The 24,279-nt window shown below is 39.7% G+C and overlaps 1 protein-coding gene across 11 annotated transcripts in view; it reads left to right on the forward strand.

Moving 5' to 3' along the window:
• The window catches only part of TTC3 (tetratricopeptide repeat domain 3), a 116,322-nt gene extending 93,605 nt beyond the window's left edge, over window positions 1–22,717 (forward strand). For 9 of the 11 annotated variants that reach the window (XM_044390068.3, XM_057306802.1, XM_026504616.4 and 6 more), the window contains 11 exons: window positions 1,226–1,365; window positions 4,555–4,623; window positions 5,565–5,661; window positions 7,039–7,139; window positions 9,886–9,976; window positions 10,400–10,501; window positions 13,742–14,103; window positions 15,650–15,776; window positions 15,949–16,089; window positions 19,915–20,007; window positions 21,176–22,717. In XM_044390068.3, coding sequence (XP_044246003.1) covers window positions 1,226–1,365; window positions 4,555–4,623; window positions 5,565–5,661; window positions 7,039–7,139; window positions 9,886–9,976; window positions 10,400–10,501; window positions 13,742–14,103; window positions 15,650–15,776; window positions 15,949–16,089; window positions 19,915–20,007; window positions 21,176–21,241 — 1,389 coding nt within the window. In that variant the 3' untranslated portion in view covers window positions 21,242–22,717. Of the gene's footprint in view, window positions 1–1,225; window positions 1,366–4,554; window positions 4,624–5,564; window positions 5,662–7,038; window positions 7,140–9,885; window positions 9,977–10,399; window positions 10,502–13,741; window positions 14,104–15,649; window positions 15,777–15,948; window positions 16,090–17,793 lie in introns of all 11 variants that reach the window. The other 2 variants (XM_044390100.3, XM_044390128.3) reach the window with 2 other exon arrangements.
• Window positions 22,718–24,279: the final 1,562 nt, after the last annotated feature.

Raw genomic sequence — 24,279 nt, forward strand, 5'->3', positions numbered from 1 at the left:
TCTGGGCTCCATGATCAGCACTGAGTCTGCTCAAGATTCTTTTTCTCCCTCTCCCTCTGCTTTTCCCCCCTGCCTCGTGCTCTCTCTCTCTCTCTCTTTCAAATAAATAAATAATAAATAAAATCTTTTTTAAAAAAGATTTTTTACCTTCTTCTCCCTAGAGTTTATAACATTAAGGGTTATGATTCATATTCAGCTATGAAATCAGTTTAATGATGGTGACTGGAATTGTTCTTAATAATTGAATAGAATAGAAATATCAGAAAGTATCTCAAAAAGTTCTCTCAGTTGTGTGTGGGTACATACATACATGTATTATGTACACGTGCTATGGATCGTTACTAAAATGTATTTGTTTTTTTGGGTCACAGTAAAGAAAATGTGAAGGCCACTGTTTTGGTCTAACACTTTCACCTGCCTTCTTACCCAGTCCTAATCCATTTCTGTGTCTTTCAGAGCTATTTTTCCAAAACCAGAATCTCATCATCTCACTGCCCTGCTTGAGTCTTCACTGGCTCCCCATGGTCTACAGGACAAAATCTACCCTCCTTAGCATGACTTACAAGACCTTTCATAATTTGAACCCAAAACATCTTGGGTACCATTCTCCCTGCCCTGTCTTCATATGTCCACCTCCTATCCCAGCCACATAGTGCCTCTTGCTTTTGTTCAGACATGCCGTACTCTTATCCTTCTACCTTGCCATTCCCACTCTCCACATGGCATCTCATCTTTTTTTTTTTAGATTTATTTATTTATTTTAGAGAGAGAGGTTAGGAAGGAGGAGCAGAGGGAGAGGGAGAGAAAAACTTAAGCAGACCCCGCACTGAGTGTGGAGCCTGATGTGGGGCTTGATCTCATGACCCTGAGATCAAGCCTAAGCTGAAACCAAGAGTCAGGTGCTTAACCGACTGAGCCACCCAGGTGTTCCTGGCATCTCATCTTTAAAGACAGAAGTTAAAAATCACTGATTTTGAGAAGCCCTTCTCCCATACCAGAGAGTCTGTCATGCCTCTGTGCCTTTTTATTTGACAGCCTCCCCCAGCCTGGTTGGTGAGAGTAGGTGAGGGCAGGTGATGCCCAGGGCTGTGTGTGTTCTGCTGAACTGGAGTCATCGATTAAGCTAACATACCACCACAGTTCTGGTCTTTGGAGCTCTTTTTTTTTTTTTTTTTTTTTAAGTAAATCTTCCTAATACTTAAGTACTTTCTAAACATGTTTTCAGATCTCAAAGACAGAATTGGATTGGTTCCTTGAAGATTTGGAAAAGGAAATAAAAAAATGGCAACAGGAGAAAAAAGAAATCCAAGAAAGTCTGAAAGCACTAACGAAGAAAATGAGAAAGGTTTTAAATGCCAGCGAGACGTAAGTAACAACTGAAAGGCAATGATTTTTATCGCCTTTTTTTTTAATTGGGGTTCTTTTGTTAACATTTTTGATACTCAATTTCAGACTGTCAGGTAAAGTACAAATTTAAATATGTTTTCATCTCATTTTAGAGAACATTCATTGGGGAATAATCTTACCTAAAACTTTTCCTAAACCTGCCGTGTTGACAGATTAAGGGGGACTGTTAATCAGCAAAGAACTGACTTCCTTCTAGTCGGGATACCACCCCTTACTGTGAACATTACCTTTGACCCATTTTTTCCTTGTCTGTAAAGTAAGGGGCTTGGTCTAGATCTAAGGTTCTTACCTACACTAGGATTCTGTGATGATTATTTATCATTACTTTCAGCTTGAATCTTTAAATTATTAAAATTTGGTCTTGTGATATGAAGGATTTGGTAATGCATACAGGTAATACAATTGTCAGATGGGCCATGTTTGTTTTAAGATTCTCTGTGATCCTTCCTAACTCCCCCCTCCCTAAAAAGTGATACGTCGTATGATTCCTCAGCTTAATTGTTACCTACCACCATGTAACAAAACACCCAAACTTGGTGGTTTAAACTAACGGCCATTTTATTTGTTCCTGATCTTGGAACTTGGGGTGAGTTCCACTGGGCTGCTATGCTGGTCTTTCCATGGTTCCTCATGTGGCTGGGAATTGGCTGGGGGCTAGGCTCAGCTGGGCCTTTTCTCTCCATGTAGTTTCAGGGTTGCTCCCTTTCCATGTGACTTTTATCTATATGGTCTCTCCATGTGGCATGTGGTCTCCAGCATAGTAGACAGGCTTCTTATGTGGTACCAAAGGGCTTCAAGGGTACAGGAGTGGAAGCTGCCATGTCTTCTGAAGGTTTGGGCCCAGAACTGTGAGAACATCACTCCCACCACATTCTGTTTTGTAAAGCAAGTGGCAGGTCTACTTTAGATTTAAGGGCATGAAGAATGGGAGGCATGGTGCACTTGGGGCCACACTAGCACACTCACTGTTCAGGATTAGTGCTTTTTCCATTGCCATACCACATGATCAGACGACTTTTATTATTAAAGTCTTGCTAGCATTACATTAGGGCAGTTTTTAGGTGGTCCTTAAAAGAATGATGACATATAAAACACTGCCATGGCATGCCATCTTGAGTATGCTCAGAGTGGAGTAGTTCCATCAGAACACGTTTATGGAAGTGATAATGTCTGTAAAGCTCTTTACAGTATCTCCCACATTCTCCCATAGTTTTCACTTTCCGTGGTTTCAGTTACTCCCAATCACCCACAGTCCAGAAGCTCAGATGATCCCCCTTCTGACATGTTTTCAGGGGGTCAGTAGTAGCCTACCACTGCGTCACACACCTCACCTCATCTCACCACATAGGCATTTCATCTCACGTCATCACAAGAAGGGTGAGTACAGTGCATTAAGATGTTTTGAGAAAGACCACATTCATATAACTTTCATTACAGTATCTTGTTATAACTTTCATTACAGTATCTTGTTATAACTGTTCTAATTTATTATTAGTTATTGTTGTTAATCTCTTACTATGCCTGATTTACAACTTGAACTTTATCATAGGTGAGTATGTGTAGGAAGAAACATAAGTTTGGTACAATCTGTGGTTTCAGGCATCCGTGGGGTGGTCTTAGAACCTATCACTCCATGGATAAAAGGGGGACTGTTATGCCTCTTAATATTTGAGCATGCCAGTAGTTAAGTTAGTCAAAAATTCAGAAATGTTTATATTTAATATATATTTTTGCATGCTCAACTGAAGTTTACTGTCAAACTAGGTAAAATAAATGAGGCTGTTATAAAAAAAAATTTTCTGTACTAGCATAAAAATTAACCGTTTCCGTTGAGGAATAAACCTTTTAATGATTTTTTTCACTTCATTAATATTTTTTTGCCTTTTTCTGTCCCAGTTTAAAGATAAGCTACGGACTTCTCTGCGTGTATTGTTTTTGCACTTTGCAGATAAATGATTTTTTTTTTTTTAAAGATTTTTTTATTTATTCGACAGAGATAGAGACAGCCAGTGAGAGAGGGAACACAAGCAGAGGGAGTGGGAGAGGAAGAAGCAGGCTCATAGCAGAGGAGCCTGATGTGGGGCTCGATCCCAGAACGCCGGGATCACGCCCTGAGCCGAAGGCAGACGCTTAACCGCTGTGCCACCCAGGCGCCCCTGCAGATAAATGATTTAAATCTAAATTTTTTTATTTTATTTTATTTTATTTATTTATTTATTTATTTTTTTAAAGATTTTATTTATTTATGTGACAGAGAGACAGCCAGCGAGAGAGGGAGCACAAGCAGGGGGAGTGGGAGAGGAAGAAGCAGGCTCCCAGCGGAGGAGCCCGATGTGGGACTCGATCCCGGAACGCCGAGATCACGCCCTGAGCCGAAGGCAGACGCTTAACGACTGCGCTACCCAGGCGCCCCTAAATTTTTTTTTATTTTAGATTTTAAAATAAAATCTTAAAACCCTTTGGATCTCTTAGAGAAGTACAAAGGATATGAGAAATGATTGCTGTCCAGTACTGAGTACTTAGAGGAGGACGTAGTTTGCAAAAGAAATGAAAATGGCATTTAAACGTTTAGGTTCTTAATGGAAATGTTGGAATTTTTAGCAAGTAGAGACGACGAAAAGTTGTGTGGGAGAGAATGAAAGAAGAGGCAGAGTCCATCTTGTGCAGGGTTTTGCTTTAAAATCAAAGATTTTAAAACTTCGTTTTGCAGGGTTATCAGACTGGATATGTGTGTTAACTGGGCTTTAAGTTCTGTTTAAAGACTTAGAAGGCTCTTTTCATTTTGAATGAGACCCACTGGTTATACTGATGATGATGGAGAACACCTGCACACTTCTGGGTCATATTAAACCACCCTGGGGGCACCCCTTGAAGTGAACTGAGATAGGGTGGTCTATACTGCAAGCATATAACCTTGGGTGAAGGAAAGGTTTCTGCCCTCCAGGCGTGAAAGGAAAACAACCCAGATTTTTTGCCTAAATAGGCAGATATTAGAAATGAAATTTGCCTAAATAGGAAGATATTAGAAATGAAATCAAAATGTAGAAATTTGCAAAGAATTAAAAAAATGCGTGGAATTTACTGTGTGGGATCGTGTCTTTAAGAATATTTCAAAATTAATTAAAATTTGGTGATTTTCTTTCATAGATATGCCCAGAAAATTGATGGAACGGATAAGGAACATGAATTACTTCTGGATCAGTCCCTTGAAATCAGGCAAATTAAGCTTAAATTTGTTTTTACTATCTTATTATACTTTTAATACCAGAGGCACCAACACACTAGGCTTCTAAGTCTATTGTTGTGGCTTGTCTATTTCTTATAAATAATTATGTCTCTGTTCTTTATTTCTGTTTTTATGTTATTCTTTAATATTTAAATAAGTTTATTCTTTGAGTATTTTTATTTTATGATATTCCTACTACTATATGTCACATTGTCAGTATATAAATCCCGAATTTATTATTTTTTTTATTTATTATTCTGAAACTAAAAGTGTTTTTAAAACTTTTGTATTACTTAAAATAACAATCTCAACTTTATTATAGTAGTTTGTTGCTCTACAATTATAAGTTTATTGAAGATTTTTATTATGAACCTATAAAAAGTTTCCTTTTAACCTTTATTAATGGAAATAATGTGTTTACATACCGGTAGCCAATATATCCAGTAGTTAAGCAGTTGTGTTCCACGTTTCTCGTTGAATATTGTTTCATGTACACATTTCCATTCACGTCATGATTCATGGCCTCTTTTTTTAACTCTTATAAACATATTGCCATGAATAACTTTGTACAGATCACTTTTTTCCTTTGCATTATTTCCTTGTAATGTCAGAATAGAATTTCTCACTGAAAGGATGAGGGATGTTCTATAAAGCTTATTAATATAGCCAGATTGTACTCCACCTACCCTCATAAAAATGATGAACCGGTTTCTCAGCATTTCCACCAAACACTCAATTTTAATTTTATATGTTTCTTTGACATTTATGAAGCAGAAAAAGGACATATGAGTCTGTGTATTAAATAGTCAAATACTAGGCAAGAAGTTACTTTAGAGGATGTTATGTAAGTCTTTCTGTGGCATGATTCAAAGCTAGACCTTTGGTTATCTTACTGTTTTTTTTTTTCAAGTTTTTTTCTCAATGTTTGCAGTAATACATTTACAAATGAGATAATGAAAGTAGAAGAATGTATAAAGAAAGGGAAGGAGAATTATGAAGAGAGTCTTCAAAGAGCTGTGGCTGCAGAGGTGAGTCTAAGATACTTGGTGACTGACAGATACAGCAACATACGTTTGCTTTGTGTTTAATTGCATATGAGGCATAACAGCTTTGCCAAAAGGTGTGGATGGGGGTTATCCCATCACCCATAATCCTACCTCCCAGAAATAGCTACTTTTTCCTTGCCTGTCACTTTTTAATGTTTTTTTTTTTTACCCTTAAGCTTAAGTTGTGTTACATAGCTATACTCATAGCGTACACCGAATTTTGCAGTCTGCTTTACTTTTTTAATATTGTAATTCAGTCATTTTCAATGCTGTACACTTAGAATGGCTTCATCATACGTGATCAAGTGATATGCCATGACGTAGCCAACCGTAAAACATACTTGCCAGTACTAGAAGAAGAACTTGAAAATATTCCATTTATTAATATACTCTCAAAAAAATATATGCTCTCTTCTTCCCCCAGAAGAATATATACCAATGTCAGTATACTGTTTGAGACACTATTGAGACAAAAATCAAAATAATGACCTCTGGCTGTATTTTATTTAGTTCCCAAGACATGGTTGTCTTTGCTTTTCCAATTGAGAAGAAATGTTCTTGGTTGGCATATATATCTGTGATTATTCTGGGAAATTAAAAAAAAAAAAGGCTTAGCTTACGTATTCCGCAGATGGACTTTTGATTAAATATTGACTGTGCAGCAGCTTCTAAGGAAAGGGAGGGGGGGAAAAGCCGAAGTACATATATTTTTGGGCGCTATGCCCACATCTAAATTCATAAGCTCGTTGAAGTCCCATTTACCACCATTTGGCCAGCCCATCTGCCTGGTGGGTCTGGGACTGACACCTGTATTAAAACAAAGCAGTTCTGTTTCCATAATGACTTAATGAAAATGGCCAGTAGGCTTGCTGGGAAACTAGAGTCTGCAGTTTTAAAAACCTGCCCCAGAGGCTTTTGAAGTTTGTACTGAGAACAGCTTCTCAGGTCTTTAAATTTGAGAGGGTGCACCCTGGACGTTATTCTGCAGGCCCCTGGCCTCTGCTCACCAGGGAGTGTAGATAGTGCACGTCAGGTATACACACGCAGGCAACCCGGCTCCGTACTTGTACGTGGCGTAAGCGGTAAGCCATGTGGAAAATTTCGTGTCTGAGAAATGCATCATTTAAGGTATAATAATTTTACTGTCATTATGTTACTCTGTTTTCAAATCCAAAAGTTTTATTTAATTCGTATTCACTTGTGTGAAATTACAACGTAATCAGGTTCTAGTGATTCTGTCATCATCTGTCATTTAAGGAGAAACTTGAAAGTAGTTCAGAATGTTTAAGTTTTAACAACCTAAAATAGTTTCAGTCTCACCATCTTAAAATACTTAAACATTCTCTAATCTAATGTTAGGTATCTGTGCTTGAAAACTGGAAGGACATGGAGGTGTACAAATTACAGTTCATGGAATCCCAAGCAGGAGGGTACCTCAAGAACCTGACGCTCCGGAGCAGGTACTGTGTGGCCTCACAGATGTTCTTTCTGGCATGTCATTTAGTAAATCCAAGTTAGAGCTGATTTGAGAAAAAAAAATGTTTATATTAGACAGAACATTTTTTTTTTTAAAGCAGGCTCCATGCCGAGCATGGAGCCCAACAAGGAGCTTGAACTCATGACCCTGAGATCAAGACCTGAGCTGAAATCAAGAATTGGATGCTTAACTGACTGAGCCAGCCGGGAGCCCCAAGTCCATTTTATTTTTAATAGTTATACAGTCAATACGTGTTCGATTGTAGAAAAATCAAAACGTACAAACAAAACTGATAAAGATTATCCATAATTCTAAATTGATGTGTTAACTAGTTACTATTTTGGAATGAATCATTAAGTATTTGAAAAAAAGAAAATTTACGTTTTTTTTCCACTAAGTAATATATAGGAAACTTACTTTCATCTTTTTTTTTTTTTTTAAGATTTTATTTATTTATTTGACAGAAACAGCCAGCGAGAGAGGGAACACAAGCAGGGGGAGTGGGAGAGGAAGAAGCAGGCTCCCAGTGGAGCAGGGAGCCCAATGTGGGGCTCGATCTCAGGACCCTGGGATCACGCCCTGAGCCAAAGGCAGATGCTTAACGACTGAGCCACCCAGGCGCCCCGGAAACTTACTTTCATCTTAATAATTATATTTCTCTAACCTGATTTTCCAACATACAAATGTGTCGTGATTTATTAAACAACACTGTGATGGTATAGTCAGGTTATTTGCACATTCTCTTAATAAAAGCTGCACTTCAGTGAGTTTCCTTGTAGCTAAATTTTTATGCACATTATTAATCATTTCCATGCAATAAATTTCCGGAATGAAGATCACATTTTCAAGCTTTTTAAAAAATTACCTTCTATAAGAGCAGTCACTTAACAGTCTTAGTGGTAGACTAAGAATGGAATGTCACTTGAAAAGATATTTACCTGTGGTCATTTTTTTTTAACTCTCCATAATCTTTGTTTTTGTTTGACTTCGTTTTTGGAATAAGGTTTACCTGGGAATTCTAGAGGGTCGTCTTCAGTCTAGCCTCAGCATTTTCTATGTGGATTTTCACACAAGGGGTTACCTTTATCTGGTCTTTTTATCATATTCCACAGTCAGGTTTTTCATCCTTCCCTATGCTTTTTGCTTTACACTTCAAACCCTCGGTGTTGACCCTCTGTGGGTCATGGAAAAAGTTTTAACGTAGTTTTTATTTCTTGCTTTTCAAGATTTAGTTTGTTTCACATGAGAAAACCTTTCTAATGAGAGAAAACTAATATGCTGGTTCAAATTACAAGACTGGTACAGCTGAAGTGGAGACCAGTAGTGCCGAAAGGCTGGTGTTTCTCGTCTCGCCATGGGCCACACATTCTGGCACGTCTGGGAAACGGAGCTCTCAGACCTTTCGTCTGGTAGTATTGACTTCCTCATTAAGCCTCATAGTACACGTAGCTTCTTTCTTAGGGATTGTATGCCTACTCTTCTATTCCACCAAAGGATAGTGAAAGAAAAGATGTAAAAGGAATGTCCTGGTTTTTCTTCAAGATACATAGTGGGAACTGACACAATCACAGATTGATAATGTTGTTGATATTCCCAGTTAGGAGTGGACAGCTTGTTTGTCACTTTGAGTAAAGACACTGAGGTATAAATCTATCACATTCTGTTAGGCCCCACCCTTTATTTTACCATACGTCAAGGATAAGGTTTTATTGGAATGTTTAAGTGACCCAGGTTACCTTTTTATTTTTTTTAATGTAAAATAGCCTTTGACATTAAATGGGAAGATGTTAAATGAAAAATGGTCAGATCTTCAAATTTAGGGCAAGAAATTAAAATTCAGGAGAATATTTGCTCTCTGCCCACCAGTTTGGGAAGTTTGGTTGATCAGTAATTAAGATTTCCTAAAGTGTTTCTACCGGTGAGTCTGTAAGATACATAATTCTTAAAACTAGGTTTGTGTGTGGGGTGCCTGGATGGCTCGGTCTGTTAAGCATCCATTTCTTGATTTCTCCTCAGGTCATGATCTCAGAGTCATGAGATCGAGCCCCGTGATGGCTCCGCACTCAGTGGGGAGTCTGCTTGAAGATTCTCTCCCTCTGCCCCTCCCCCAGCATGTGAGCACTCTTGTGCACTCTCTAAAATAAATAAATCTTAAAAAAAAATAGTTTTGTGTGCGTGATCATGTTAAATATATCTTTCTGGAGTGTCTGGGTAGCTAAGTTGGTTAAGAGTCAGCCTTCAGCTCCGGTCATGATCCCGGGGTCCTGGGATCACGCCCCATGTCAGGTTCCTTGCTCAGCCTGAAGCGTGTTTCTCTCTCTCTCCCTCTGCCTGCCGCTCCCCCTGCTTGTGCTCTCTCTCTCTCTGTCAAATAAAGAAATAAAATATTTAAGAAAAAAAAAATATATATCTTTCTCAAGTTTAAATGTTTTTGTTTGCACTTTGGTGTTTTTAACTTTTAAAAACATTTCTGAGGGGTGCCTGGGTGGCGCAGTTGTTAAGCGTCTGCCTTCGGCTCAGGGCGTGATCCCAGTGTTCTGGGATCGAGCCCGACATCAGGCTCCTCCGCTAGGAGCCTGCTTCTTCCTCTCCCACTCCCCCTGCTTGTGTTCCCTCTCTCACTGGCTGTCTCTCTATGTCAAATTAATAAATAAAATCTTAAAAAAAAATAAAAATAAAACATTTCTGAGGGTAGCATTAAGGAGTTTCATGTTTTTCTGCTTTTTCAGTGATCCTGCAACATACCCTGATAAGGAGTCAGACGTACATTCATGGGAATTGTTTCTTTCTAAGGTCAGAAAAGAAATCGAGAAAGCAAAGGTAAGTTATAAAATATTTTGCAGTTCTGTCAAAACCTATATGATAATAGTTCTCAGGAGAGGTTAATGTCAGTGAAACTTCCTTTGTGGAGCTGTTAAAGGCGATATATAATTTTTTTTTGTAATTATTTAAGAGTTTTTCCTGAAAGTAGTGCTGTTTTCTTTATGGGTTGTCTTAAACTCTGCCCATAATTGAGAAAATTAGAGAAGTAATATTTGATAAGGCTGTAGAGCATTCCTATGAGTGAGGTCTTTATTTTGAACTTCTTTCAAGAAATAATTGTTCTAATACTTTGCATCTCTTGTATTTCCTAGAAGATTGTTGACCATTTGTAAATACATAGTAAGATAAAAGTATTAAGTACACAATTGTGATTTTCCCTAGGAATTTATTAGAATTTAACACTTTTCCCTCTACCTACAGTCTCAGTATGAAGAACAAATTCAGGCAGTTAAAAATGGCTCTCGGCTCAGTGAACTTTCCAAAGTGCAGATTCCTGAGCTTTCATTTCCCGTCTGTAGCACAGTAAGTCTGTCACACCTTTCTTTCCTATTTACTTTTTTATGTGTGTGAAGAAAAGAAAACAGAACAGTAAACGACAATTTCTTTCGTATTTGGCTAGAGTAGATTTGTGTTGTTTGTATTCCAGGAGTGGGATGAGATGGATTAATAAGTTGCCTTAATGTTTTCATTATTGGTGCTACTGGTTAACTCTTTAAGCTTTATAATAAACGTTCTCATATAAATGGAAGATGAGCCTTTCTACATCAGTGTCTGAGGACAGGACTGAAGTAAACACAGGGCTGGTACGTTTGCTTTCTTGTCTGGATGCTGGTGTGTGTATGTGTTTTCTACATGTGAACATATAGTCCAAGAGGATCGGGTGCCTGTGAGTTAGACCAGCTCTCTACACATTATTCCTAGATACTTGCTGGCGTATGACCAAAATTAAGATTTGTTTTTTCATCAAATATAGACTAAAAAATGCTATATGTGAGATATACAAAGGTTTTGTTGGACTAATATGTCATATTTTACTGCTAGTTTGAGGTATTTGCCGAAAATTTTGAATAATAGTGATGGCCAAACCTGGCTTTGTATTTTAAAATATGCAGCACAGTAAAGAAAAACATTATTTCTATATTGTGGACTTTAAAATATGGCTACACCTAGTATCACTTTATTGCATTCTGGGGGTACCTATTTGTTATTTGGACACAGAGCAGATGCTCAGCCAATACCAAATTGAAAAGAATTAAGACCAAAGGAGATCAGAGTGTAAGAATTTAAAGAAGGACTCTATTCAAGATTTGATTAGAGATAGGTTTTGGAATATTTTGGCACAACATTAAAACCGTCTGGTTGTAAAATAGTCTGCTCTAAGGAGGACTATTTTCCTTATGTCCTGATTTGCACCTTCCTGCCACTGCCAGCCCTTTGTCTGGGCTGTTCCCCAGCTTGGAGCACCGTCCTCACTCTCCACGTTCTGCCTCTTCCTGATGAAAGCCCAGTCTTCCTGCTGCCCACGTTTGCGCCTCACCCTGTAACCCTTCTATCATGTGCATTCGGTGACCTTAACGTAGGTGACTACACTCAGGAGCCTGATTTTGAAAGTCTCTAGCCAGTGCCTTGCATACTAAGCATGTAAGCTTATTGTGGTTTCACCTGCCAAAAAATGTTTTTAAAACATTAAAAAGTTTGGCCACCTTGAACTGAGTAAAGTACTCTATTGAGATCCATTTTCTTCTCTCCATAGAAAAACATATTTCTCTACGTTGAACTGAGTAAGAAGTAGATTAAAGATCAGTTATCATTTATAATGTTTCTAAGTTCTTTTTTTTTTTTTTTTAAGATTTATTTATTTGAGAGAGAGTGCAGTGTGGAGGGATAGAGGGAGAGTCACAAGCGGACTCCGTGGTGAATGCAGAGCCTGAGGCAGGGCTCTGTCTCACAACCCTGAGATCACAGCCTGAGCCGAAACCAAGACTCAGATGCTCAACTGACTGCGTCACCCAGGCCCACCCCTTTTTTTATTTTTATTTTTTTTAATTTTTATTTTAGAGTGTGTTTCTAAGTTCTTAACAGCAGGGGAAGGGAAAAAAATGTGAGATCTCAATAGAATATTTGCTATTAATTTTTAGTTGGGCTTATGTGGTTTTATAAATACACAAAAGAATTTTAATATCCAAGACTTGGGAACTCTTTGGTTCCGGGAACTTAAGTAATAAGTATCCCTAAAAACCATTAGCTTTGTGTGTCATTTCTCCCCCATTCATTCATTGGGTATTTAGTGGTGATCAAGATTAGATGTGGTCTGTTCCCTAAAAGGGCATATGGGTTTGGGAAAAGAGAGTCGTTAAGCCCATAATTATAAGTAAAGTGTGCCAAAGGTTTTCATAGGAGCATAAAATGCTATAGCAGCATAAATTAGGAAGCATTAACCTAACCTAGAGGTCTAGGCCTCAGCAGAAGATTCCCTGTTGGAGGTCTCAGTGAATCAGAGATCTGGAATAGGAATTAACTGGCAAAAGGAAGACATGGGTGTATGTTTGAGAAGGGGTGGATGGTATGATATTTGGAGGGTCAGAGTGTTTCAGATGGAAGAAACAGCATATTTGGAGGCTAGAAAAACAGAGAATACCTCTTTCATGGATATAAAAAGTTCAGTATGACAGAGGGGGGCTTTGGTGAGAAAAATCATAAAAGTACCCAGGGGTCAGAACAAAGGGAGCCTTACTTATTTTATAAGGTGTGTTCAGCAGTTTGACTTTTCCTGAGGTCACTAAGAAGCCAATATAGGTTTCAAGTAAGGAAACGCCATCGGCTCGCCCACAGTGTGGAGAAGTGGGAGAGGGGGGCTCACTGTTAGCAACTGTGTCCTGGATTAGAGAGTGGGGGTGGGGCTGGAGGGAGAGAGCATATTTGAGTTATTTAGGATGAATAGTGGAAAGAACTGTAAGATTGGGGGCATGGTGGGCGTATTTTGGGGAGTCAAGACAAATCTGGTTTTCTGTCCATGAGGTGGGCACCCAAGGAAAAGCAGGGTCAGAGACTGAGCCGAGCCTGATTTTGAAGACACCGAGTTTAAGCGGCCATGTATTTGCCTAAGAGGAAGTTTGGATTTGCAGGTTTGGATCTCAGGAAAACATTCAAGACTGGAATCTTTTAAGAAGTGGGCATTATCAGTATAAGCACACAGTCACTGAGGCATGAAAGAATGTGAAATGTTCTAGGGAAGAACGTGACTCTCCATCCCCCAACAGCATCCTAAGGAGCGTCCACATTAAGGCACAGACAAGCATTAAGAACCGCAGGGAGAGCCTGGAAAGGGGCTGCAGAGAGGTGGGAGGGAGGCCAGCACTGTAGAGTCCAGTAGAGCTCATTTTAAAGTGAAGGTGACCAGCAGTTTGGTTGTTTTTTTTTTAAAGATTTTATTTATTTATTTGACAGAGAGGCAGCGAGAGAGGGAACACAAGCAGGGGGAGTGGGAGAGGGAGAAGCCGGCTTCCCGCTGAGCAGGGAGCCTGACGCGGGACTCCATTCCAGAACGCCGGGATCATGACCTGAGCCAAAGGCAGACGCTTAATGACTGAGCCACCCAGGCACCCCAACCAGCAGTTTTTTAAAAACTAAACTATTTAATTTATTGTATTCAAGTTGCCTGTGCACTTGAGCACCCAGATTTTATTCTAGTCATGCTTAATTGTCAGTCTGTCCACAGATGTTTCTCTTAGTGATCCAAGGACTGTGGTATATTCTTCCCAGATTCCTGCTACAGTACTTCCTGATTCTTCAGGCCACGAAGATCATGGAACCTCCACTTCTACAAGTCATGGGACTGGAAACCAAACAGCAGTTCCTAAGGATTCAAGTCTGGTCTCTGCCAGTGATGGCCCAGTGGGGGCTTCCTCTCCGCCATTAATAGGATCACTCTCCTGTCAGCCCGAAGTCACCCAGCTGCCAGAGTATAAGAGCAGGGGCCAGGAAACTCCGCCAGAACAAAGCCTTGTGGCTGATCAGAAACTGCCTGTTCTTCCAGGACGTGCCACCCGCTCAAGCCAGTCTCCGAAAAAGCCGTTCAATAGTATTATCGAGCACCTGTCAGTGGTATTCCCGAATTACAACAGGTATGAATATAAAATGTCTGTGACTCTGTTAAATGCTTTATTGAACTAAGATTTCCTGATCAGATAACATTATGGCCAGTTAGGGGCCAAAGTGGAAATGACTTCATAGTTGTTTTACTCAGAAAAGACAGGTGCCACATTTTTTTCTTTTTTTATAAACATAGAGGTGAGCATTTTCAAACCGACTTTTTGATGTACGTATCTAGATTGAAAACACTGAATCCTGGTTACTCCACACTCATCAGAACCCAGGGCAGTTTTGATGAGATCAGTAACATGCTCCAGTCCTCGTATGCAATCCCTAAATGAAAAAACTGCAAAACACTAATTTCATATCATTTGGGGGACAAAATACCACCTAGCAAGGAACAACTTACACCTTGCTAGATAGCACCTCTGATTTGTTAGAGATGTGAGGTTGAAAAGACCAGGTGTGATTTGATAGTGAATCAGGACCGTGGTTGTGTTATAGAGGGTCCTGTGAGGGTGGGGAGTGCTGCTTTATCTAAGCCAGCGAGTGTTTGCACCTCAACCTCTGGCCTCGATCTCCAGGTTGGTATGAGGGAGTAGAAGTGCTCCCTGTCTCAGCCAAGGAGAGAAGCAATGAAGGCAATGTCTCAGGGATACAGCTAGGAAGAGAGACATCCACATCCCAGAATGACCCTCTCTACCCTGTCCCATGCTATTTCTGTCTTTGATATGATATTAGTTACAAGTTTTGAAATTATACTTTTGAAACAAAGTAGTGGTTAAATTATGACTGGCCAGAATTAATGTTTTGCATCTGTTGGTGGAGCCCAGCTTATTTGAAAATAAGTATATGCCCATGGGCATATTTAGCCCTGCCTAAGTTTGAGAAACATTGTAAGTTCTCTCAGTAGCATTTCCCATGCCAATTGTAAAACTGCTCGTTATAATTACCAAAGTACCTTACAAATAAAATGGTTTGCAATCCTGACTAAATTTGGGAGAGTTTAAATAACCAAATAGAAATGCATCCTAATTTTCTGAAAGTTAAAACATTTGAGGTATTAGTGGTTCAGATATCAAGTTCCGGTTGATTAATGGCTTAATTCCATCCATTGGTACTTGTGAAACATTCAGACTTTGAAAACCTTGTTGTCAGTTTTTTTTAAGGAGACAGTCAACAAATCTAGTTTCCCCTTAGGTAAAAAGAGATTTTTCGATTTTAAGTCAGAACCAATGTTTTCTGATCAATCAGTGATTTAGCATAAAACTACAAAATATCCAACCTATACGAAATCTGGTTTCAGAGTAGATATGGATATCCCAAATGGATCTAGCAGATAAACTGTTACTTTGAAATTCTAGTAAAATAAATAGTTAGAAATAGTATTGGAATTTTCATAACTACTTGGTAAGAGTGAATCTCTTGCTTTTATATATAGTTGCTATTGTTTAATTTTGTTTGTATGTTTTTGGTTTGTTTCTTATAGCTGTTGGGTTAATATTGGTACATAATGTTTCTCCACAGTAGAAAACTTTGACTTTCCTCTTGTCATTTATCTCCATTTCCTCTTTTTAGCACCGAGCTTGCTGGTTTTATTAAAAAAGTGCGAAACAAGAACAAGAACTTGCTCTCAGGATTGAGTATTGATGAAATTGTCCAAAGAGTGACAGAACACATTCTAGATGAACACAAAAAGAAAAAGGTCAGTGTTTCATCCAGATACAATAAAATGGTCCACTTTATTTACAAAATATGAGAATTATAAAAAGCAAAAAAAAAATGCATCCAACCAAAATGTGGAGAGCACTTCAGGTAAAGACAGAAGATTTGGGTTACTAAACTTGCTTCTCTCCCCGCCCGCATTATCTCTGTAGCCAAATTCAAATTCAGCAAAGGACAAGAAGTTGCCTGAGCCCAGCTCTGCTGCTTCTGTAACAAGGGTCTCCCAGGGCCCACCCTCCATGATTACTGGACCATCGCCCAAAACCAAGGGACAGAAGACAGAAGATACCCCTGTGAGTGTTACCTGTGTGACGGCAGAGTCAGTTTTGTTTTTTTAATGAAGAACAAAAAGGAGACAAAATAGTTAATCCATGACTTAGCCCATTCTTTTCATTTCTAGACCTAATTTATTTGATCTTAAAATTAGAAACCAGGGGCCCCTGGCTGGCTCAGTTGGTAGAGTGTGCAACTAACTCTTGATCACGATCTTGGGGTCGTGAGTTTGAGCCCCATGTTGGGCATGGAGCCTACTTAAAAAAAATTAGGGGCGCTTGGGTGGCTTAGTCACTTAAGCATGGACTCTTGATTTCGGCTCAGGTCATGATCTCAGGGTGGTGAGATCAAGCCCCTTGACAGGCTCCACGAGCAGCAGGGAGTCTGCTTGAGATTCTGTCTCTCCCTCTGCCCCTCCCCCACTCATGCGCGCACGCACTCTCTCTCAAATAAATAAATCTTTAAAAAATATTAGAGACCAGATTTAGTGTCCCATTAGAATAGTCCCATTAGAGTGTCCCATTAGAACAGTCTGTGAGACAGTGAGGTCATCTCTGCTTTTATGGGTACCTATGGGTACCTTTTAGGAGAAGCCCCTGCACTAGAGAGACCAGGAGAGCTCTGGCCACGCTGTGGGAACTGGGCCTACTGATGGTCAAATACAGACTAATTTTTTATATTAAGTGTGATATTTTGAATAGTTCGGGAAAATGATTTTTGAATCATTTCATTCCATGTCACCATGGGCTTTAGAATCCCAGGCTTGGTTCTGTCACTTAGTAACACTGTGAGCTCAGATCGTATCTGCTTGTTCAGGCTGTTGTCTGGATGAAGTGCTGGAATAGAATGACCCAGGGTCAAGCTCTGTGTTCAGGCAAGTCTGGTTGCTTCCCCTCTCTCTCCCCTTGAGTGCCTGGAGGGGGTGAGGGGGTTACTGGAATGGGCTAAACTTGCCTTAATTTGATATACGGATTTAAAATGTTTTTTGTTCTTTTAGACAATAAGAATGTTGCATTTACATAGATCTTTTTATAAAACACTGTGGTATCTATGATATCAGTTGATAAGGCATTATAATTATCTTTATTTCATAATGAAGAAACCGTAACACAGATGATTCATGCAGCTTGCCAGCATTTCTTCATTTGATCTGGGCGTGTAGCATGTAATTCCCTAATCCTCACCACACAGACCCAGCCGATACTAGGGACTGTGTAGTAGGAACCAAACATGTGGTTGAAAGAGGCCATCGTGTGTGGCTCAGGGCCACGGGCTCCAGATTGAATTCTGGTATAAAGCATGTTTTTCCCTTTTGTCCAACTGTGGTATCAGAGTTTATTTTTTTATTTTTTTTTAAGATTTTATTTATTTGAGAGAGAGCGAGCGAGCAAGCACGAGTTGGGGGAGGAGCAGAGGGAGAGGGAGAAGCAGACTCCCTGCTTAGGAGGGAGCCCTATGGCTCAATCATGGCTTGAGCCAAAGGCAGATGCTTAACTGACTGAGCCACTCGGGCACCCTGGTATCAGAGTTTAGATGAAATGAAAATTAGAAGAGTTTCTGGCCCCATAGTGGAGTCAGCGATGCATGATTGCACAGAGTACTAGTTTGCTGACTTAAACTAAGCAGTGAATCTTTGTGTGAACTTACATTTTTATTCCTCCTGTACATTTTCATTTTCCACTATTCTTTGGATATTTTCCAAACCATATTTACTCATTTCCCAGAGCATCTAACTCCAGTGAGAGAGGTTACGAGCACGCAGAGCATTCCTGCAAGACGTGGCTGGAGTGCCTCCCTCTCCCCGGGCTGCTGACTGGCCAGGTGCTGTGTGGTCCTTCAACCAGGCCGAATTCTCAGATTATCCTCACTGACCACCCCCCACCCCCCGCCCCCTGCCCCAGATAGAATGCAGTCACCTTCAGGGGAGAGATTACTTTCTGCTTCACGGTTGTTATTGATGATAATTAAGTTGTAAAAGCCGACTTACGAGAAAAATATATATTCAAACTGGGACTTAGTTTGATAATTATAGGTCATTTTTTAAAAATTAAAAGTAGTTTGCTTTATCTTTTCAAATTACAAAAGCAGTATATGTTCATAGTAGGAAATACAAATAAAAAGCCTTTAAAGAACCCCAAAACCCACCCCCTAAGGTAACCAGTGTTATGATATTGGTATGTATTTTTCTAAATTCTTTTGTATGTGTGTGTATATGTGAATTTAGTCAAAACTATACATACTTTTTGTGTCCTTTTTTTTCGCTTAGAAATGTTATGTGCTCATCTTTTCATGCTAGGAAGTAAGTCAAGTTAACTATGGGTTTTTCTTTTTTTTCTTTTTTTCTTTTTTTAAAGATTTTATTTATTTATTTGACAGAGACAGCCAGCGAGAGAGGGAACACAAGCAGGGGGAGTGGGAGAGGAAGAAGCAGGCTCTTAGTGGAGGAGCCTGATGTGGAGCTGGATCCCAGAACACCGGGATCACGCCCTGAGCCGAAGGCAGACGCTTAACCGCTGTGCCACCCAAGCGCCCCTAACTATGGGTTTTTCAACCCAAACCAAGCTCTGAGCTTTTCAGAGGACTTAATCTTCCCTTCCCTGGGACTGACACTTCCGTTGCTCCCGACTCTCCCATCAGGGGCCTCAGAGTGGAGCTAGAGCACCTCATTCTACTGTATCTACCCCATCAATGCCAGGAGAGAGACAGAAAACCCCATTCAGCAGTTCAGGGTCTTCAGAGCCTTTAGGCACTGTCCCCGTCGGCAGCCCTGACCTTAATCCCATGGCCAGGGCTGCTTTCATTCACATGCCTGACAGTTTATGGAGAATCATTTTGGGGCCAGGTTCTCTGCCATTAGCTAAGGATATAGATGAATAGGGCTCCTTCCTTGCCTTCAGGGTGCTCAGAATTTGGAGGGGAGGAGGAGTGGAAAATAATGGTGCAGTGTGGGTAGGTGCTGTGAGTTCTAGGGGGAACTTGTGCCTGGTGTCCTGGGTGGCACTCCGGCTCTGCTTTCACAGAAAATGCTGTCTGTGCTCACCAGACTGTGTGCTGCTTGAGCCGGAAACTCTCCCATTCAGCTCTGTGCCCTCGCGCCCCCGCACAATCCCTGACCACGGATGTTTGCTGAATGAGCCATCATTTTGTTTTGTTTTGATTTGCACACGTAATCCACATTCATAGAAACTTTAGAAAATAGCAAAGAAAAAGTTAAATCTCTCTTAACTGAAAGTAACTCCTGTTCACATTCTGGATTTTTCCAGGCTCTTTACTAGATATCTCTCTCTACACCCGTTCTCTTTATTTTAAAAAAGTCAATTATGTGATTATATGATACATACTGTGTTGTATCGTGCTTTTATTCAGAGGATTGTTGTCTCCAGCTTTTTGTGTCAGGGACTGTGGACTTCCATCATTTCAGTTAGCCCCACAATAGTCCATAGTGTAGTTGTGTCATAATTTATGTTTCTGTCCCCAACTGTTAGATAATTAGATGAATGATGAATTAGATGAATGAATTTACAATATTCATATGATAGTTTGGGTGTGAGGTGGGATAATTAGAAATTTGTAATAATTTCCTGGGAACCTATTAGCCCTATAAAACATTTTTTTCTGTGAGAAAATTAGAATTTTAAAGGTACACTTTTTTCTTTCGTATGTTTGTAGTTTTTCTTAAGAAATGCTATTAAAAAATAAGTTGTTCCTTCAGTCTGCTTAGCTATAATTGGGAGTAATTTGTCACCTTAATGACAAAAATGTATAAAGGCCACTTGTAGGAAGAGCTTATATAGTAAAAAGGAATTTAGCTCTTCTTTATTACTGGGATACGTTTGTTTCCACAGGCATCGGGTGCAGCTTCCTGTGAACTATGCCATGAGGTATTCAAATCCAAAAATGTGCGTGTGCTAAAATGTGGGCATAAGTTTCACAAAGGGGTAAGAATTCTCTTTGGCCATCCTCATATCACAAATTTTGACTGTTAAGTATTTTGATAATAAAAAGGGACTTTTTTTCTAGGTATCAATACTTGTATTTTCAAAGCATTTTCTGTATAAGCCTCCTTGTGCCAGTGTTGATTGTCTCCCTTTCCAAAGATTGCTGCTGTGGAAAGGGGGAGAGGCCTCCTGGGCTTGGGGGTGTGCAGCCCTGCACACTGTCCTTTCCATCCATCACATCATGGGTGGAGGAGGACAGTCCTAGTCAGCTCCCTCAAATATGTTGGTGCTGAAATTCAAAATAGTATTTGTTTCTTGAAAGGTAATTTCTTACACACATGGCTGAATAGATGCACAGTGTAACATTTTGTCAATTTAGTGCAGCATATGAAGTAAGTTTAACATTTTAGAGGAGAAGAGCTAAACTGAACTGTGTCCATTGTGCCTGATCCTGAGAGATTCTTGCTTGTACCCTTCCAAGATCTTTGGGTAAACATTTTGGGTGCTGTGAGCATTCATCCCTGCTTCTGGTTAGAATAGATCAGGTCTCTGCCATGTCAGTTTATTGATCCCTTGAAAAAAGGGATAGATACAATACACTTACTAGGAGGAGTCAAGACAGCTTTCAATCTCTTGCATGGCTTGTCTCCTGCAGATATAGGGGTGTTGTGCCTGGGCTTTCAGACTTAACATACACACCCAGCTCTGTAGCAGCAACAGGCCAGCCACAAGCAACTTGGGACCAGAATGGGTAGACAGGTTCCAGTCAAGTGTGTAGGCTGGTGGGATGTACAAGAACCGAGACCAGGCAGAGAGAGGATTGTTAAAAATTGGGTGAGTCCCAGGACCAAGAAAATGCCAACCCCTGGAATGAAATGTCAAGACTGAAATTGGAATGTAGGGAAAGTGGAGGGGCAAGGCCATCCTCCTAAGATCAGGTTGGAGTCCTGGAGTCCATGGGTCAGATTCTGAGGCGAGATAATTTGTTCCTAGGGCTTGGGGCAAACTCCTCACTTGAGTAGGCCTCAGTGTTCCTGAGTGTGGGGCAGCTCCAGGCCCCAGCAGACTTGGAGGTGAACTTGACCGTGTCTGTTCAGGAGCAGCACAAGAGAGCCAAGGCTCCACATGCTCCTGAAGACACTGACTGCCGTCATTTTCTCATTTGCAGTGCTTCAAGCAGTGGCTGAAAGGGCAGAGCACTTGCCCAGCCTGCCTTGATCGGGATCTCCTGTAAGAAGAGTAGCCGGCACCTTCTGGAAGAGGCCAGCCTGCTTTTCTAGGTAGTCTTAGTTCACTGAAGAGTAATTTACTGGTTTGTTGAATTGGAAGAATAACAATATATTACTTGTATAAAAGGTGAACATTTGAAGATTCTTTGCACTGTGTGTCACAGCGCTAGTAAATAGAAATCTTTAATACAATTGATAGTAATTTCCCTGCTCTTTTTAAACGCTTCAATAATAGCAACTAGCGGCTAATAAAATTATGTGTAGCCACATTCCTAAATTGTTGGGGCTGCTTACAGAGGTGCTCTCTGAGACGGAAGGCTTCTTTTGGGAAATATTGTGAGCACCACAAAGCAGTACTTGAATTTTAAGTATTCTGACCTATTAAAGTGCCCCAGGTTAAAATTTTTACAAGTCAGTATTCCTTATAATATGCCTACATTTTTCCTCAAAGATTCTGCATTTAAAAAATGGGCTTAAGCAAACATATTTTAATAACCTGTAGTAAATGGTAACATTGGCTGATTTAAACCAAAAGATTCAGATCTCCTTTTCATGAAACACCATGTGATTTTGCTTTTTCATTTCATTATTTTATTCCCGCAGTAGATTTATAAAGAGCTGATTTTTCATCACCTAAAAGATACAGTCTGATTTTTGAAAATCAGTTACATACGCTTTCTTATTAGTGTCAGCCAAGACTTTTTTTTGCCCTGAAAATTGAGGCTACATATTCATCACCTCAATCCTACATTTGGAACTTCTTCTTTGAATATCTTACTCTTACTAGCAGCATTTGTCCTTCGTGCATTAGATGATGCATGTTCGGGTATCTCCGTCTAACGCATAGTAGACACCAGAGAAACAGTCATCATTCCCCTCGCTTATCCCACCACCAGAAAGAGGCATTCGTGTAATTAGACAATCCTGAGGTGTCCCCGTTTCACTTGATCTGTGTTTGACATTTGTGTGAAGTAATGCATGCACTCTTGTACTGTGCTCTGAGAACAAAACTTTAACTGCTTTAGAATCTGTTAAAATATTAGATATCTTTAGTGACTTGTAGACAGTGGTAAATATAGAAACATGAATTCTCTACACATTCCATTTCTCTCAGACATCAAAAAAATGTTTTTCATTGTGTTCTTTGTGGAAGAACACAGTCCCAAGTTCATGAGCTAATCTGGTAACCTTCTTCCGCCTTGGTTCCTTGTGAGTTTTGATGTATTAGTGACTTAGTCCATAGATTCTCACTCTGTATTTTGAGGCAGATTCTCCTTGCAGGTCCCTGAAACATTGTCTGCATGTTCACAATAACTGAGAACTGTAGATAGGAAGATATGTAGGGACCAGTTTGTAGCAGCAGGTACAAAGGAAAAGAAGAGCATCTGGAGAGTGAGAAAAATGTGTTTTGTACATCAAACAAATACTTGTGAACATGCCTTACACGTGTAAGTTTCAAAATAAAGAGCATTCTAAAATAATACCAGTTTACTGTCATGCTTGTCCATTTTTCTCAAGTAATTTTTAAAAAGAATTGTACTAGAAAATTCAAGACACATACATTATCTTCATTTGGAAAAGAAGAGCCGTGATACATCCAGAGAGTCTAACCAAGGATCTTAGAAAATTTTAGAGCCTGGATCAAAACATCCTTCTGTGCCTAAATAAAGGTTGCTAAACTCAAGTTCACACGATTGGCTATTTAATATGTGAACGAAAAGTTTATACACAGATGGTAGAGAGTTTACTATTTTAGCTAATATAAGGTTTTTCATGTGAATACATACAAGAATGTTGAAGTTAATCAAATTACGTACCTCAGTATCCATTTTCCTTTGAGGCACTTGTGGATTTATGGATGACTAAGGCCAAGCAGTAGGGTTTCTCTTTTGGAGAATCTTCTGGTGAGCACTGAGAGATGATTGAAGAAAGCCTATATTATCAGTATATGTTTTTAATCTGATAGCATTTAATTCAAAATAACATATAACTTAAAACAATGACTATTCCTAAGAGTTTAGATTGTTTTCTCTGCTGAGCAGCTTAATCTGTGCTATAAATAATGGGAAATCCAATAGAAAATTGAAATGGTGCTCTAGCAATGTAAAATGTTACTACATTTTTAAGGTAATTTCTAAGACTATAGTGGAGGCAGGTGGGCAGAGTGTTCATACCACAACACCGAAGCAATGAAACGATTTTAGGTAATTTTTAAATCAGTTGACCCTCTCTGAAGACATGGAATAAAAGAAACCGGCAGAAGAGACAGTAGCAAAGTTGGAAACTCCTCCTACAACAAGAAGTACTTGGTGACGAGGCTGATAAAAAGCAGACAGTAAAGTCTGTCAGAACAATGACCTAAAACTATGATCCTTCATGAAAGAAATAGGAAATACAGTTAGGTGTTCTAAACTTTAATCAACCTATATTAAAAGAACAGTTGTAAAAACAGTTGATCATCAGTCATGTCTAATCCCTTTTTTATTTTCTCCTGTTCACTCTGCCAAGGATCTGAGAGGAGCTGTCTGCCTTCGTGTAGCCATATACCTTTAAGTGCTTTGCTGAGAAGCATGGGATGGGCAAGGCCTGGAAACCAGTGAAAACGAATGTGTATTGAGTACATACTATGTGCTGGGCGCTGGGCTAGATGTTTTGATACAGCAGTGAACAAGAAACCAGGACTTGGAAACTTGTTTTCCGGCTGAATAGACAATATATGGTATGATTCCTGAAGGTAAGAAAGGCTTTGAAGAAGTAGGTATACAGATTAATAGTAATAGTCTCATAAAGTGTTGGGCATAGTGCCTAACATAAATCCTTGATAAAAGGAAGCTAGTAACTGTTACTAAGATTAGGGCCTAGAGGGGTGCCTGGGTGGCTCAGTCGGTTAAGCATCTGCCTTTGGCTCAGATCATGGTCCCTGGGTCCTGGGATCAAGCCCCATTTCAGGCTCCCTGCTCAGCAGGGAGTCTGCTTCTCCCTCTCCCTCTGCCTTCCTCCAGCCCCATGCTTGTGTTCTCTCTCTCTCTCTCTCAAATCTTAA

This window comes from Ursus arctos, unplaced genomic scaffold, assembly GCF_023065955.2.
Source record: "Ursus arctos isolate Adak ecotype North America unplaced genomic scaffold, UrsArc2.0 scaffold_4, whole genome shotgun sequence".
Classification (NCBI taxonomy): domain Eukaryota; kingdom Metazoa; phylum Chordata; class Mammalia; order Carnivora; family Ursidae; genus Ursus; species Ursus arctos.